The sequence below is a fragment of the Perca flavescens genome, chromosome 6 (genome assembly GCF_004354835.1).
Source record: "Perca flavescens isolate YP-PL-M2 chromosome 6, PFLA_1.0, whole genome shotgun sequence".
Taxonomy (NCBI): Eukaryota; Metazoa; Chordata; class Actinopteri; order Perciformes; family Percidae; genus Perca; species Perca flavescens.
The window spans coordinates 22,575,258-22,590,498 of record NC_041336.1 but is presented as its reverse complement, the minus strand read 5'-3'; the positions used below and the strand labels follow the sequence as shown (position 1 = coordinate 22,590,498).

Genomic DNA, 15,241 nt, shown 5'->3' with positions numbered 1-15,241 from the left:
TTTCAAACAGTCATAGCATCAGCAGTGGGAATATCGCAGTCTGCACTCAGCCGTATCATAGCACAAGTAATTGCTACAACGCAATTTACGGTATAGTGGGCAGAGAAAGGCGCTGATTAGGCTACTAGATGAACTGCAGGTTTGAAGTACCACAGTGTGCGCTTTCTGCGGGTTGGCCATGGCGCTGATAAAGCTACGTTTGCAAATGTACATAGGCCTACATGAGGACCTGAATCTCCACCACTAACAGGCTGATGAGGTAAAGGTAATCAAAAACAGAAAGAAATACCACATTGAGTTAACCCTGGTCATTAAATGTCGCAGTTCCAAAAGGACTCGCAAGTGACAGATTAAAAAAGAATGGTCAAAATCAAAGAGGCAGAGGTCCAGATCATCCTCAAGCTTCAATACACAGACTCCTACGTTTCCTGTTATGTAACTCATCTCTTCATTAGACCTTCCTTGCCTGGTAAATACCGCCTTCTTTCAAGTTCCAAGCTCAAACTCAGATAATCCTTATGACATCATCTTAGATTATAAATGCTCATCTTTCCTGTGAAGTCGAGATACACACGGCTAAGGCATATCTCTGTTAGTGAGATAATCCAGTCTGCCTCACTAGTGTAACTTTAGTATAGAGTGAGGAGCTATATAGTAAATATTAACACGTGTCAGAAAGTGTTGCCATTATTTCTAACAGCATTTAGTGCTAACTGTCTGGTACGTCCAAATGTTGTTGATGAAGACGGCTTTTTTATTTTTAAGATTTATTTCGTCGTGCTATGCAGCTCTCCACATTCATAGCAGCTATAGTGAGTTTGTTTGCCAGCCAGTGGTAGCTAGGAGGGTGGTAGGATATATCCATAATAATAATAATATAATATAAATCCATGTCAATGCAGGTCCTCATAAGTAACAATAAAAATGGAAAGTATTGTGAAACTTGCAACTAAAATGATTTATGAGAGTACTATAAGATTAAAATTTATTTATTTTTTCAATTGATGGAAGGAAAAGGGAAATATTGTGTATTATGTGTATTATTTATTTATTTATGTAATCACCTTTCTTTTGTTGCTTTATTTTGGGTCACTTTAGGAAAAACTCGCAAATATGCAGTATGACTAGTGTCACATTCTTAGTTTTGCAATAAAAGAACTTCCCCATTCTCACATATGATCATTCAGATTTGTTTTGGGAGATGTTATCTTTAGTCTTAGCAACTAAATATTCCCCCTGACCACAGCCCCAATGTGAGGCAATGTAAATGTAACTATAAAGTTCAAAGCAAATTCAGACTAAAACCCTCCTGTTATCCTTGGGGTCAATTTGACCCCATTCAATGTTTAACATCTCTAAAAAAGTGCTTGACATAATTTTTTTTTGCTTTATATTGAATTACTTTTCCTAATTTAATGGGGTCAACTGGGTAAACATATAATTAACATGATGATATATTTTCAATGTCCTGTATGCATTTTGTACGCATCGGTGTTCCTTGGGGTCAATTTGACCCCAGGCTGTTTTAGCTGTATAAAACATAGAAAATATGAACATTTTACACAAATTTGCTGAGATTGTTTTGAGGTTACTTTCACATGCAGGTTGTTGCAATTGACCGTTCGCAAAAGCCACGCCCCCTAGTTATTGTTACTACGCCCGTCAAACAATTGAGAACCAGACACATTGCCATGGCTGGGTTGAGCTCCATACCTATTGTTATGAGTGATTAGTTTTGGAGTAATGCAGCAGACATATCCTCCAGGGCACGACAGAAAGGGCTGCAATATGCATTGGAGGGATATGTTCAATGACCATCAACCTCTTGCTAAATTATCTGTATCGATAGCAACATGTGCTTGACAGGCTAACAGCTATCAGGCTGCCTGAATTTCCTACGGAATAATAAAGTATCTAATGTTCTAACTTTACTACTTTCGATAATAATGCCATATAGTACCACAACTGTTAACTTAAATCCAGTTTTACAGGTTGTAACTGTTATGTACTTAGCTACTTAAACTACTTATTGAAAATTGATATAAGTTAGCTCGCTAGCTTTACTTACCTTGGAGCAGACATATGTAGCTATGCTTATTAATCTTCGAGGCATTTAGCTGTGAGTGAGGTCTCCCACACTGCTTAATCCATTGTCGGCATCTTTCCGCTTGGGTCTTGGGCTTTGGAAAGACGAAAAAAACGACCCCTCCCTCTAAACTTTTGGGGTACCTGGTGTCAGACTTGCAGGTGCCATAGGCGCATCATTTCACCATCTTGCTGAAATCGCAATGTTTGACGGGGTCCTTCTCCTTAGTTACAGTTGCTGAGCTAGGATTGGACGAGGACCGTTCGAGGGCGGGGTTATGCGAACGGTCAATTTCACCATCTTCAATTCCCCTTCCCCCACCCCACACACGCACCCCCGCACCCATCCTCTGTGGGGGAGGGAAAATATTGTTTCCGCATTGAGGGAGGGAAAATATGGTTCTCGCAGGGATGGTTGGGATGGGATCACATGATACACAGGGGAGGGGCAAACATCTAAAAGCTCACACACAGGCACCGCGGCCTTCTAAACCATTTCTCTTGGTGCTCAATGTGCTCTCTCTGTACACTCACTTTCATTTGAAAATGGCCTGCAAGAAAAGGTTTTCTGATGTGGATGTGACAGACCTCCATGGGAATGTGGACAGTGGAAGGGCAATATTTCCAGCCACATGCCTTTGAAAACATTCAGTGTTTTCTCCCATGTCATCCGCTTTGATGACAGAGAAACGAGATAGGGCCGACGGGAGCATGACAAATTGGCAGCAATACGGGATGTATGGGACAAGTGGGTGCAGCGATTACCCTTTCTCTACAATCCAGGCCCCCACGTGACTTTGGATGAATGTTCGGTTGCATTTCGTGGGGGTTTCTTTTCAATTTAAGTTGAATCAGGGAGATTTTGTAATGATTTTCATATGTTTCAATAGTCACGTAATCGGTATTCTGGATGTGTGTGTGTGTGTGTGTGTGGGTGTGGGTGGGTGGGTGGGTGGGGCTGTCAACATTTTCCAGTTGCCAGTTTAGGCTATCAACATAAAAATTCAGTAAAAGATTTTTAATTACCAACATTTTCTGGAGGTTTCAAATCCTGGGGTCAAATTGACCCCAAGGATAACATGTTAGTAAATTTGAGGATAACAGGAGGGTTAATTGGATGTCTTCTTTTTGTGCTTTCTGGCATGAGATGTAGAGTGTGAGTTGCTGCCCCCTTGTGGTCACCTGAAGGCTCGGCTGTTTCAGCCAGCTGTATCCTTTCACACATGGCAGTAGAACAAATTCAGTTTTAAGTTTGGTGTTGTTTATGTATTATAGTTTAGTATTATATGTAGGTTTTACAACCTAATCAGCACAACGGTCTGGATGTCACTGTGTCCATCACCCAGCACCTTTTGTCCAGATCTTTCCCAGCCTTTTAAAGGCCACAATGTTTATACTGGACCTAGTCAGTTTTACTTCATCCTCCCATTTCATCACAGGTCTGCTGCCTGTCCTATTCGCCCATACAAGAGAGCCCTATAACATTAATATGACCCCGTCATCATCAGTGTTATTGCCCCACTAGATCAGTTCACTCTAAAAATTCCTTTCTGGGCATCTGCGGATATCCATAAACAAGAACTGACACACCTTCCGTGTTGGTATTGATAAACAAAAGTAAGGTAGGAACATACCATGTTAACTTGTGTTAGGCTGTTAAAACTGAAAGTTCTGTTTGTTTTGTGGGAAATTTTATATTTGATGGTATTCGGACAACATGTTTTCCATCTATAGCAAAACTGAACACAGCATTGCACTGAATCTTATTTTTTTGATTTTGATTTTGACACACTTGGTGGAAGATATTTAGATCCTTTTTTAAGTGGTATGGGTAAAATGTGCATAACATATCAAAAGTGAAATTATTCATCATGCTTTTAAATTTTTAGATTCATTTAGATTATTATATTATATTATTACTTCCTATGACTTAAAAGCATTTAATGCAGCATATTGTGTTGTAGCTGGTTCAAGTGGAGACAATTTTAACTATTGATTACATTACATATTCGTTTAATCACAAATATTTTATAAGCACATTTTAATGTTTTGCTTTTCAAATCTTAATATGAAAAGTAAGTATAGCTGTAAAATAAATGTAGAGGAGTAAAAAGGACAATATTAAAGTACTTTAAAATGGTAGACTTACAGTAAGCAAAGTAATTGAGTAAATCTAGTTAGTAATTCAACATCACTGTAGATGTGCTGCAGACTGGGCACCGCTGATAGAGCTGTGTATCCTGCCCTCTAGTGGTGGAAGGAGTCACACACAGGCTTTCTGTAAGCTATGACGTAACGCTCTGTAGAAGACCAGAGGATTGATGAAATGCCTTTATTGCACGACATGTATCTTCCCACCTTTCAAAAATCCCAGATCTACATCTCCATCTTCTTGTTCAGCTTGACTTGTTTTCTCTGGTTTTGATGACCAATAAAAAGCTCTGCAATAGATAAAGAAAAAGGGGGATATCAACTAATATGCCTTAGCCGTGTGTGTATCTCGACTTCACAGGAAAGATGTGCATTTATAAGTTTCTTTGATGTTTACGTCTCACATTGTACAAACAATAGGTTTGTTTTACCCCAGGGATAGGAACAGCAGCAGAAGCAAAGCAGTTAAACAGGCGGTGAGAAGCAGTGGCGAGGGGAGGAGGAGGTGGGGGTAGGGGGGCCCACCAGACGCAGGGAGTAACCGCCCTCCTGGGAGCAGAGACAGGTCGAATATCTCCTGCAGCTCTGTGTGGCCTGCCACAACCTGGGGGGTCACTTAGAGAGAGAGATGGATAGAAAGAATACATGGGAGAATTTCAACTCACAAAAGACAAAAGGCAAAAAATAATGGTGAAGAAAAAGAGAGTACAAATTAAAATGTGTAATGAGTGAATCTTATTCTGTGCTTTTAATTTGCTCTTTCCATTTGTTTATACTTGGACTGCCCCTTTTCCTCCAAAGTTATTCCCAATATTTTAAGTAAATATTCATCTGTTGTATCATTTTTAACACAAGGCATTCCATCTAATAATACAAACAAAAATAAATTTTACATTATAAAAATATATGTAGGAAATTTACTTAGAGCTTTCCACAATCCTTCAAACACGAATGATGAAGCCGAACTATTTAGAATATTTACTCCAGCAAATAAAATACTGCATCTGTATCTTCTAAGCATATTCTATCCTTTAGTGTGAAGGTGTTGTTTCGTCTTCTGGTTTCAATCACAATTTCCCATTTTTTCTCCTAGAGGTAGTGTTCTTGTTACCTGTGAGATAGTAGTATAGCCTGACAATGGAGCGTTGGCCTGAGTAGATCTCACACTGGTAGGTGCCCTGATGATGCAAGCTAGTTGAAGGGATGGAATAGAGCCTGTCCACCCCCGCAGTCACTTCTTTAAACTGATCCACCTGCTGGGTTTCCACCTGTTCAGGGACACATTTGTAGAAATGCTGTAGAGGCAGGATTTATTTATGCTAATCTGCACAGATGCAAAAGACAGATTTAATATGACTAACAAATTAGTGTTAAAGAAATTAAATCCAATTATTCACTTTCTTGCCGAACGTTGGATAAGAAGATTGATACCACTGTCATTATCTATACATTAAATATGAGGTTACATCCAGCAGCCAGTTAGCTTAGCTTAGGACAGTGTGACTTTTCTAAAGGTAACAAAATCCACCTACCAGCACCTCTAAAGCTCACTAATTAACACGGTATATCTTATTTTTAAATCGCCCAAAAACCCTGAAGTGTAAAATTACAATTTCTTACAAGGAGTTATGTGCTGGAATATGTCTTGCCCTGGTGCAGTGAGTTCCTGGGTTAGGGGGTCTTTGCAACCTCCCAGTGACAAAAAGATTGCAGCAAGTCACTGAACTGGCCAAGAAATGGTCCCAAACATACTTCACTTAAAACCAGGCCGAATGGTGTTGTAACTTGCTCCCTAAGCTACCCCTCGACCACATGTTGTATTGTGTTCAAATGATGGATGAGAGACGCCTGCCCTGCGTCTCTTTCTCCGCTACATTTATCGTGTGGCTAGGAACAGAATTTTTTTACAGGTCGGTCATAGAGATGGCTCGCTACGATCGGCTCAGACACAGCACTCACATAAAAGATTACGGCTAGCTAGATTTTTAACTAAGTGCGCTATTTTACAATGTATGACCAATATAGCACAATAAATGCTTTGTATCCACTCATCATGCTTTGTAGTTGCATCTCAATAAGTCACAACCATGGGTTGATGCATATAATGTATAAGTGTAGCCAAAACATCTTGATCGTCCCGTGGTGGTTCGCTGCAGAATAGGTCATAAATCCCTACCTCCATGTTAGTGGATGGGAAATGGGCCAATCTAAAAAGTCAAAGTACATGTCAAATACATTTTTCCCATAGATGGTTTCTGTCAGTTTAGGTAGTTGTTATCACGTTGATGTTTGTTCAAGTGTTTATTTTTCTGATAAGTTTGGTTTTTATTAGTTATTTGATGCTATAAGAACCCGGTCAAATGTCAGATTGACAGCGACGCCAGAAGCAGCGCCCATATCCGGGATATTTTGGCTTCACTTTTGCACAGTGGGAGGCAGTGTTGTAGTCAAGACCACCTAAACCGAGACCAAGTCATTACCAAGACCAGAGTGTATCGTGACCGAGACGAGAACAAGACTTTAAGGGGTTGAGACCGAGACAAGGCCAAGACCAGACCAAACAACTGAAACATATAGTATATACACAACTAGCTAATATGTGTAGCTAATATTCGCTAAATCCCTTTAGGTGAGGGGTGAAGAGATTTCTGGAGAGTTTTGATACAGAGGCAGATTAATAACGTAAGATAGCTAGCTTACGTCACTTACTTACCTTTACTTACGTCACTTACTTAGCGTCACTTACTTACCTTTCTTTATGCTTCCTTACTTAACGCAGATAAAAACATTAGGTGGTCCCAGCTATGTTGGTAAGGGTAACATTGCAGAATTTACACACTGCTGTGTGTTTTCTTTTTAGATGCTGTTTTGCAAATAAATCAAATGTTATTACCGACGATTTGGCTGACATCTCTCAGACAGCCAGAGCTTCTTCTCCTGTCACCTACATTTACTTTGGGAGTGCGGGCTAAGGGGGCGGGGAACGGAGGTTAACAGTAACACATTTAAAATTAGAAATGAGTCAAGTTATTGGTATCATTTGAAGCAGGAAGTTTTACATCCAATCACAGTAATGATGTCAATACATAAATCATAGATACACAGGCAATTTAGTGATATCCCTAAAATTGTGGTCTTGAAATAAAATCCAGAGCCCTCTTCACCCGAGACAAGACCGAGTAAAAATGTGGTCAATTCCGAGACGAGACCGAGACCTTCAAAAAGTAGTCTTAAGACCAAGACCGTCGAGTACTAAAAAAACTGGTGGAAGGAAGGGGAGACATGTCGTCCAGCTTTACAGTCTATTGTCACAACCCCAGCATGTTAACACTTTATTTAACCTCAAAACAGAGCCAGGCTAGCGGTTTCCTCTTGCTTCCAGAATTTATGCTACTGTCTTCATACCACCCAGCTACATATTTAACAGACAAACATCAATCTTCTCATCTAACTCTCGGAAAGAAAGACAAAACTTGTTTTTCTCAAAATGTTGAACTATTCCTTTAAAGGTATTTCAGTGACAATGAATGGTTCACCGTATGCCGAGCGTACCTCTTCTGCAAACCTCCAGATCACCTCCATATCGTCTGGTAAGTGAAATGGCACTTCACACCACATTTGGCTCCTGCTGTTCTCCATTGCTTTAATTTCTTTAACTGACACAAACGTATAGCCACCCACGTGCACACAGTAAGACACACACACGTGCACACACACAGATAACATTCACAGGGGGGCAGCTCTTGAAGTCTGAGCCCTCCTTAATGATAATACTTAAGCCCAGTCTCTGCGGAGCTGAGTAAAAGTGATGATATGCTAAACAGGGGCTGTGCTGTACAGGGTTGATAGGAATACCATCGTGTGTGGGAGTCAACTGTCACCTTGCATAAAGAAGCCAAGGACTTAAAGAGTACCTTGGGGGCTCTGTGCAAAAGATATAATGTGTGGAAATAAAACCTTGCCTTGGTTTTTTTTTTCTTAAATTGACTTTCTGCTAAGAGCATTTCAAGGATGAAGAGTGGATGCTTATGAAGGTAAGGATATAGTTATGTAAGGATGTGTCAAGTCTGGATTAGTGCACCTTTGAAAATTGTTATGCAACAGAAGGCCTCTGATCACTGATCCATTGTGTTGGATTATTACTACTCACCTGGACAGTCGAGCGGAAATTCACAGGAATCATACTGGCAGGTAATACAGTTGTATACTGCACCTGCACTCTGAAAACCTGATGGGTGCATGAAAGGAATTCCACGATATGTTTCTAATGACAGAAATCAAGTTATTGAAGAGACTTAAAAAGACACTAACCACATGGAGGGAAGCATCCAGAAACTGTAAAAACAAAATAAGGTAGTTAACTTGTATTATTAAATTATATTTTGATCAGATGAATAGATTCAGTGCCAACATCCAGAATTATGAGTCAGTTCAACCTGACTGCTTCCTTTATTCTCCACAGTATTTGAAAGGCTGTAATAATGTAACTAGCTTATTACAGATATAGTACAGAGATCAGAGGGAGCTGTAATGACCCAATATGGCCCTTACTATAGATGAGAAGATGAAGGAAAAGGGGAAGAGACCATGTCTCACCTCTAGGCAGTTTGGAGGCAGCTGCGATGAAATTGTCTGCGGCTGTCTGCAACCTTTTCTCATAGACGGTTTCTGATGGATGGAGAGGAGGAGGAGGAGGAGGAGGAGGAGGAAGACAGAAATATTTGGCTCGACACATCCTGGTGAATTGTGTGCTTTAGGGCATCATTTTGAAATCTCTCATTTCTAACTCCCCTTCGTTTCTGACCTTGCTTAATAATTCTAATGCCCTAAACACTCATTTACTTGTGCAGTTGTGTGTGTTTATCAGAGCAGGTGTTCATACCATCATTCAGCTTTTTGTCGAACTCTTTCGCCATGGGCAGGATCTCTGCATCCAAAAGTTCTTTCAGTTGTTTGTCATAGCCTTTACCTGGAAGAGGGACACATATCACACAAGTATAAACCAACGTTCCTACTGTATATGTAATTTTTTTTGTTTGCCTGAAGAAAAATGATAAAACATTATAGAAAAAAATCGTTTCGCACCCACTCTGCCAGCCTCAATTACTCTTCCATTGTTGTTAAATATGCGGTCTAGCTTCCTGAAGCAGGCGTCCACATTTCTAACATTGGTTTTAGTCAAAATGTGACCCCAACACAGGCGAAGACTGTCTTGCATATCAACAAAGCACTGATAGCAGCTTAGAGAGGTCCTAAACAGCAAGCTAACACACACAAGGCACAAAACCGATGTGCACATTTTGCATCACGAGTTTAAACTCAAACAAAGGATTCTGTATGTTTTTATTCAAATCCTGGGCTCATAGTGACCACACCTGGAAATTCCAATGTATATATATATATATATATATATATATATATATATATATATATATATATATATATATATATATAGAGAGAGAGAGAGAGAGAGAGAGAAGAATGAGAAATTAAAGCTTTGAATATAAATTGTATGTGCATACCCCACATGAAATTAAAAATAAGATTTTGAAAGGGTCCATGTTTCCTCAACATGCTTGGGTTTGAGAGAAGAGCATCACATCACAGACTCCCCTCTGTACTTCCCTCCATTCTATTGTCTCTGGTCCCCATTTCCTGCTGCCTCAATGCACCAGTTTTACTGCAGAGCACTGAGATGGAGTGAGCCAAGGAGGGAGGCGGCGGTTGGGGGGAGAGGGGCAGATGAAGAGGGAGTTAGAGTGGAAAACGTGTTGGCAAGAAAACCCAAGACAAATATACAAAGAGTAGAAGTCTAAATGGTGTTGTGGCAATGGCGAGTGATAGCCAAATGAAAAATGAACAAAAAGAATATCAATAGAATATTCGGCAAGGAAAGTGCATATTTCTGTAGAGTTTAGAAAATTTTAAAATGTAGTGGTGAAATAGTGTGAGATAAAAAAGGAAATGAAGCGAGGCGGAACAAAAAGGAATGTAGGTGCCAGAGAGGACACATAAGTGACAGACAGAGGCAGAGGAGGAGGAAGAGGGAACAGGACTACAGATCAAGTCGACTGCCTCATCACATCCTGTCTCCCATCTTCTTCATCCCCCCACCCCCTCTCCTCCCTGGTCCCTCACTCCCGGTGCATCTCCATGGCAACCAGACAGGGTGCCTAATACATGAACTTAATATATTTCCAGTGGCAGGGTGAGCTGGGTACTAATGCATTCATCTGTCTCCACACAGACAAGCCAATCAATATTAGGCAAGAGTCTGCTCCAGGACTGCCAAAGTCAGATAGCTATTCAGTTGGTCGGACGTGGAAAATCCCAAATACACGTCTGTGTTTGAGTGCACTTAATTGTCTGTTTGTATGGAGCATGTACTGCAACAAGACACTTTGCTTATCATTTATAAAAACATATCTGCTCGTTCACATCTTTATACAATTTCTAGGGATTTCTAAGGAAATAATCTTCACAAGATCAATTATATATTTTTTTAAGAACTGGTGCTTTGTGTAAAAACTGGGCCATTTGGCTCCGTCTAGCATAGGATAAGTGGTGAAAATTAAAAGGAAAACTGTGAGATTACAAATATAACACCCTGTGGAGTTTTTTTTGGGTGTCAGACAGAATTTATTTAATAACTTCACACATTAAAATGAGCTTTTTTTGTTGCCATATTTTATTAACACAGAGAGGTAAAAACTTGAGCAACTTTTCCAGTACAAAGCACAAAGTACAAAACATGCACATGATGCACAAATAAGATTTTTGAAGGTGACAAATGACGGGGTCACAACCCTCGGCTGTCTTCCTATTGGCCCCCATTGAGGGCTATAACACAAAGCCAGCCAATAGGGTTGGCCCCCTGAGAGTGTCTTTGCTGCAGGAGGAGGGGTCTTCTTCTTGATCACGACAGGTAAACAAATACTGAAACAGTCCACATACTGAAGAAAAACAAAGCCGGAGACAGAAAACTAGACATTGTATCATCTGAGAGTTTCCTTGTGTTTTAAACGGTTTGCGAGAATGGTGACAAAACAAAAGGAAACATTACGAGGAGAAAAAGGTTCATTTTTTTTATACAAAATGTTAATTTTTTGAAGGGCGTTGAAACTGAATGCAGCCCTGTTCCCGAGGACCTCACCTGTGACCTGCTTTGACCTCACAGGTTAAGGGTCTCAGGGACAGAGGGGCATACTGAGAAATTTAAAAACACATAAGGAGGGTTTAAATATGGACAAAAAGTACAAAAAAGCATTGCGGAGATGAAACGTATAAAAAGAAAGAACTGCAGAGTCGCTACACCGAGACAGAGACATGACCTCATCTGACATTTGGATTCTGCGGCACCCACCCATCTCCTGGTTTGCTGCAGATCACAAGCAAAGTGATCAGATCAATTAAAACATAATCATGACATATTTGTCTTTGTTTCATCCACACTAATCTTTTGCCTTGCAGTGCAGCAACAAAGTAACATTTTTCTCACCAATTATCTCAGCATTGCAGCAGTTGAACACATTGTGGAGACAATTCAGTTAGGAGAATTTTCAACTGTTGAAATGTCAGGCGTTTTGAACATGATTTATCAAGCTATCACTGACAAATTACACTTTCTAATAGCTTTGCTGAACTCAGTGAGGTGAGAGGACTTAAAAAAAGTCAACTTAATAGATAGAGAAAAAAAACGTTAGTAGTGGAATTATAGTCGAGAACATAACAATGTTAAAGAAAAGGATATTTTAGTTCGTAATAATTGCCCTTTAATCTATGTATAACACACAAATAGCAGAATCTTTGCCTAAAACATAACTTGTGTCATAAAGAGGGATATTTATCTTTAGTTCTTGCTGAGGTTTAATTCTTCACAACGCCCTGTAAAGACAATTTACATGGAGTTACAGTCTTGACGAATTAACAGGGATAAACAGTCCAAATGCTGGACTTAATATGTCACACTATGTTTTATTAGTCCAATATTAAGAGCAAGACAGGATCTGTCTTCTGACTTACCATTTAAGATGAAATGAGAGGGATGGCATGTAAGACATAAATCCACCTGTAAATGAAGAAAAATTACACTAACAATTAGACAACAATATCCAACCGTAGTTTTTTTTATAAACCCAAACATATCAATGTGAAACCTTCTTTATATTGTAGTGATAAAACAAAGAAAATTAATTGCGTAGAAATAGTAGAAGCCAATGCCACCCACTGGTAGACAGACAGAATGACACATGCTGACTGGGGAAGACTGAATATGTTCATATGTTGTGTAAAGGGAAATTTGTACATTTTATGACTCATAAAATGTTGTGTTTTCAGTCACGTAAAATACCTATCTGTGAATGTGAATAAAAGGTGCAAGGTGCCTGCGTCATGTCCTGCATCAAATTGAATTGCACTGATGCACATTATGTATTACATACAGTACAGGTTGACTTCATGAGCTACAGGCCTCAAAGATTTCTGGAATAAGAGGTGGGTTTTTCAGATCGTCTCAGTTAATGTAGCATGTGACAGACATGGCAGCCGGCTCAGACCAGAGGGAATAGCACACATTTGTCATAACTTCAACTAGAAATGAATTATGGATTTGTCTGCGGTGGTTTGTCTGGTTGCTTTTTAGGTTTGTTTAAAACACAGTATGTCGGTATCAATAAAACAAAACTGTTAATTAATCATGTCGAATCACATAGCACAACAGAAATGGAAATTTGTGTTGAACACATTCATGATAATTGCAGCAGGTGTAAATGCACTTTGTACAGTCATAACATTTAAATTCCTTGACAGCTGCTAATTTCACTCATATACCTGCCAGATGTAGAAAATAGTCATTACAATGAGGAAAAATTCAGACTGAGATTTACAAATTAGGTGTTAAGTAAAAATGAGAATTAAAACAATGTGCGAATCAAACATGAAACGTAGACATGACCTGTCCACACTATGCAGCCTGGACACTAATTGAAAGGCTTTTCAGCATATGCAAACAAGGACAGAATATCACATTCATACTACAAATACTGTTAGAAGAGTGCACACATGCATGCAAACACAGCAAAACATGTCTATTACTGTCAATGAAAAGGATGTAAAGAATTAGTGATGAAAAAGTTTTAGATAAAATTCCATGTTAGTTCTACATAAAAAAAATAACTTGCAATTAAAAAAATATATATATATTTTTTTTTTTTGTAAAAAAGAAAAATCACCTTACATTCTCTTCTTTTCTTTCCCAGTCAGTGAGTCTGTGTTTTCTCTGTCTCTCTCTGATGGTCTATGCCTCGGCCAGACAGAGAGCCCAGCGGCAGGTACATTACAGACAATAGTATTGATTCTATTATTCTGTTCTCTACCTACTGTACCTGCCTGACTAACACCAACATCTATACAGCTGCTCACCTTTTGTCTCCGCAGGGCTGCCGTCACAAATGAACAGAGCTGCAAACAAGAAGAAAATAAAGGAGAGAGTAAAAAAGCTTGCTTCACATGCACGTTTATACATCAAACCTCCCGGTGCACATGCTATCCAACAGACGACACACTAACACTAACAGTCATTTAACCTCCGTGTTGCATTCATGGTCTCTAGTTGTCTCTCTTTGCTTTCACTGTACCTCAAAGTCTTCTCTCTTCCTTCCTCTCTCCCTCTTTTACACTCTCTAGTCGTCATCCTTCCATCTCCCCCTTTTTCCTCTCACGTTTTTCAAGCCTCACGTCTCTACTAGCCCAGTAACCCCCCCTCCCCCCCAACACACACTCTAGTCTTTGAGCTACGTGTATGTGTCTGTGAACGTGTGAGAGATGGAAAGAGAGAGTGAATAAGAATGCTGTGAGTGCATGCATGTGTTTGCATGTGTGTCTACAAAAGAGAGGAACAGACAGTGTGTGTGTGTGTGTGTGTGTGTGTGTGTGTGTGTGTGTGTGTGTGTGTGTGTGTGTGTGTGTGTGTGTGTGTGTGTGTGTGTGTGTGTGTGTGAGAGAGAGAGAGAGAGAGAGAGAGAGAGAGAGAGAGAGAGAGAGAGAAAGGGAGACGTGGGGGGAGGGAGGTAGGGTGGTGGAGAGGCTAGCAGAAAGTGGGGATGGAGGGGGAGGGGTCAGAATCTCTAATAGCATGAGAATGGAGAGAAAATATAAAGCCCTGGAGTCTCATGAACCTGAGAGCCTGACATTACTGCCTCCTCCTATGTGTACAGCAATCATACCATCATCAAATTGATTAAAGCATTTATGATGTTGCTCCAACACAACAGTAAATTGCAGCCGGAGTGACATTAAACGCATCGCGGAAAGCTTTGCCAATTCCAGAATGAGTCTAGATTATACAGCTTAACATCAGAGGTGGACAATGTGCAGTGTTCAATACAACCAAACTGATTCAAATGGAGGCTTTTTAAACACCATGAAACACTGAGGACATAAAACCTGCATGCACATCCATGCTTTGTTGTTTGTTGCATGCATAAACAAAGAAATTGAAACAGCTTTGCATATTTAATGTTGTGTAATATTTTTAATCCGGCAATCATTTTTTTATACATTTAATATGCCTGTTTGGTTGCTCAGTCAGTTCACGTCTCAAGGCAGTTTGATTCTAATATGTGTGCTACTCTCCGAGAGGACAGAGAGTTGCAGTTGTGTTTGTTGGATAACAGAATCATACGGCCCTGAGGGAAATTCAAATATGAAAGTAAATCTAATTTAGACCCACTGATTGGCCGTCTGTTCACCGAGATGGAGCATAAACACTACACTTGATGTGTAAGCATCATTAATGGCCCTAAAGTGTTCTGACCGTGTTGTACAACAGAGAATATCACCAATGTGTCACACATTTAGAGCAAATGAGGGTGAACTGACAAAGAAAAGACATTGCTTTTGGCCTAAAGGAGTGAGCATCGACTGAGGCCTCTGAAAAACACTTTTCTGATGGGTCGCTAGTCAAAACCCTCGCTAACAAAACTGAAGGTATAGAATTGAGAAAAAT

General features: G+C 39.8%; 1 protein-coding gene across 4 annotated transcripts; it reads right to left on the bottom strand.

Moving 5' to 3' along the window:
* Nucleotides 1-4,403: 4,403 nt before the first annotated feature.
* spaca6 (sperm acrosome associated 6) lies at nt 4,404-13,956 on the bottom strand. 4 transcript variants are annotated; one of them, XM_028579561.1, is made up of 9 exons: nt 13,657-13,956; nt 12,259-12,304; nt 9,119-9,205; nt 8,833-8,904; nt 8,387-8,500; nt 7,789-7,892; nt 5,348-5,504; nt 4,668-4,851; nt 4,404-4,526 (listed from the first exon to the last, which is right to left on the bottom strand). In XM_028579561.1, exons 3-9 carry the CDS (start codon nt 9,150-9,152, stop codon nt 4,418-4,420), a joined length of 774 nt encoding a protein of 257 aa, XP_028435362.1. In that variant the 5' UTR covers nt 9,153-9,205; nt 12,259-12,304; nt 13,657-13,956; the 3' UTR covers nt 4,404-4,417. The 4 variants fall into 4 exon arrangements, with proteins under 4 accessions (XP_028435362.1, XP_028435359.1, XP_028435358.1 ...); XM_028579558.1 differs by lacking the exons at nt 12,259-12,304; nt 13,657-13,956 and adding exons at nt 8,548-8,571; nt 9,322-9,549 and having other exon boundaries at nt 8,387-8,464; XM_028579557.1 differs by lacking the exons at nt 12,259-12,304; nt 13,657-13,956 and adding an exon at nt 9,322-9,549.
* Between the last annotated feature and the right edge of the window lie 1,285 nt (nt 13,957-15,241).

Excerpts from the sequence above, each read along its gene's own strand:
- spaca6 (XM_028579557.1), bottom strand. The coding sequence starts at position 9,535 with ATGTGCACATCGGTTTTGTGCCTTGTGTGTGTTAGCTTGCTGTTTAGG. Across the intron at positions 7,893-8,386 it reads ATTTCCGCTCGACTGTCCAG|TTAAAGAAATTAAAGCAATG; the intron begins GTGAGTAGTAAT and ends CGTTTGTGTCAG. Across the intron at positions 4,527-4,667 it reads CTGCTGTTCCTATCCCTGGG|AGCTTTTTATTGGTCATCAA; the intron begins GTAAAACAAACC and ends TATCTATTGCAG.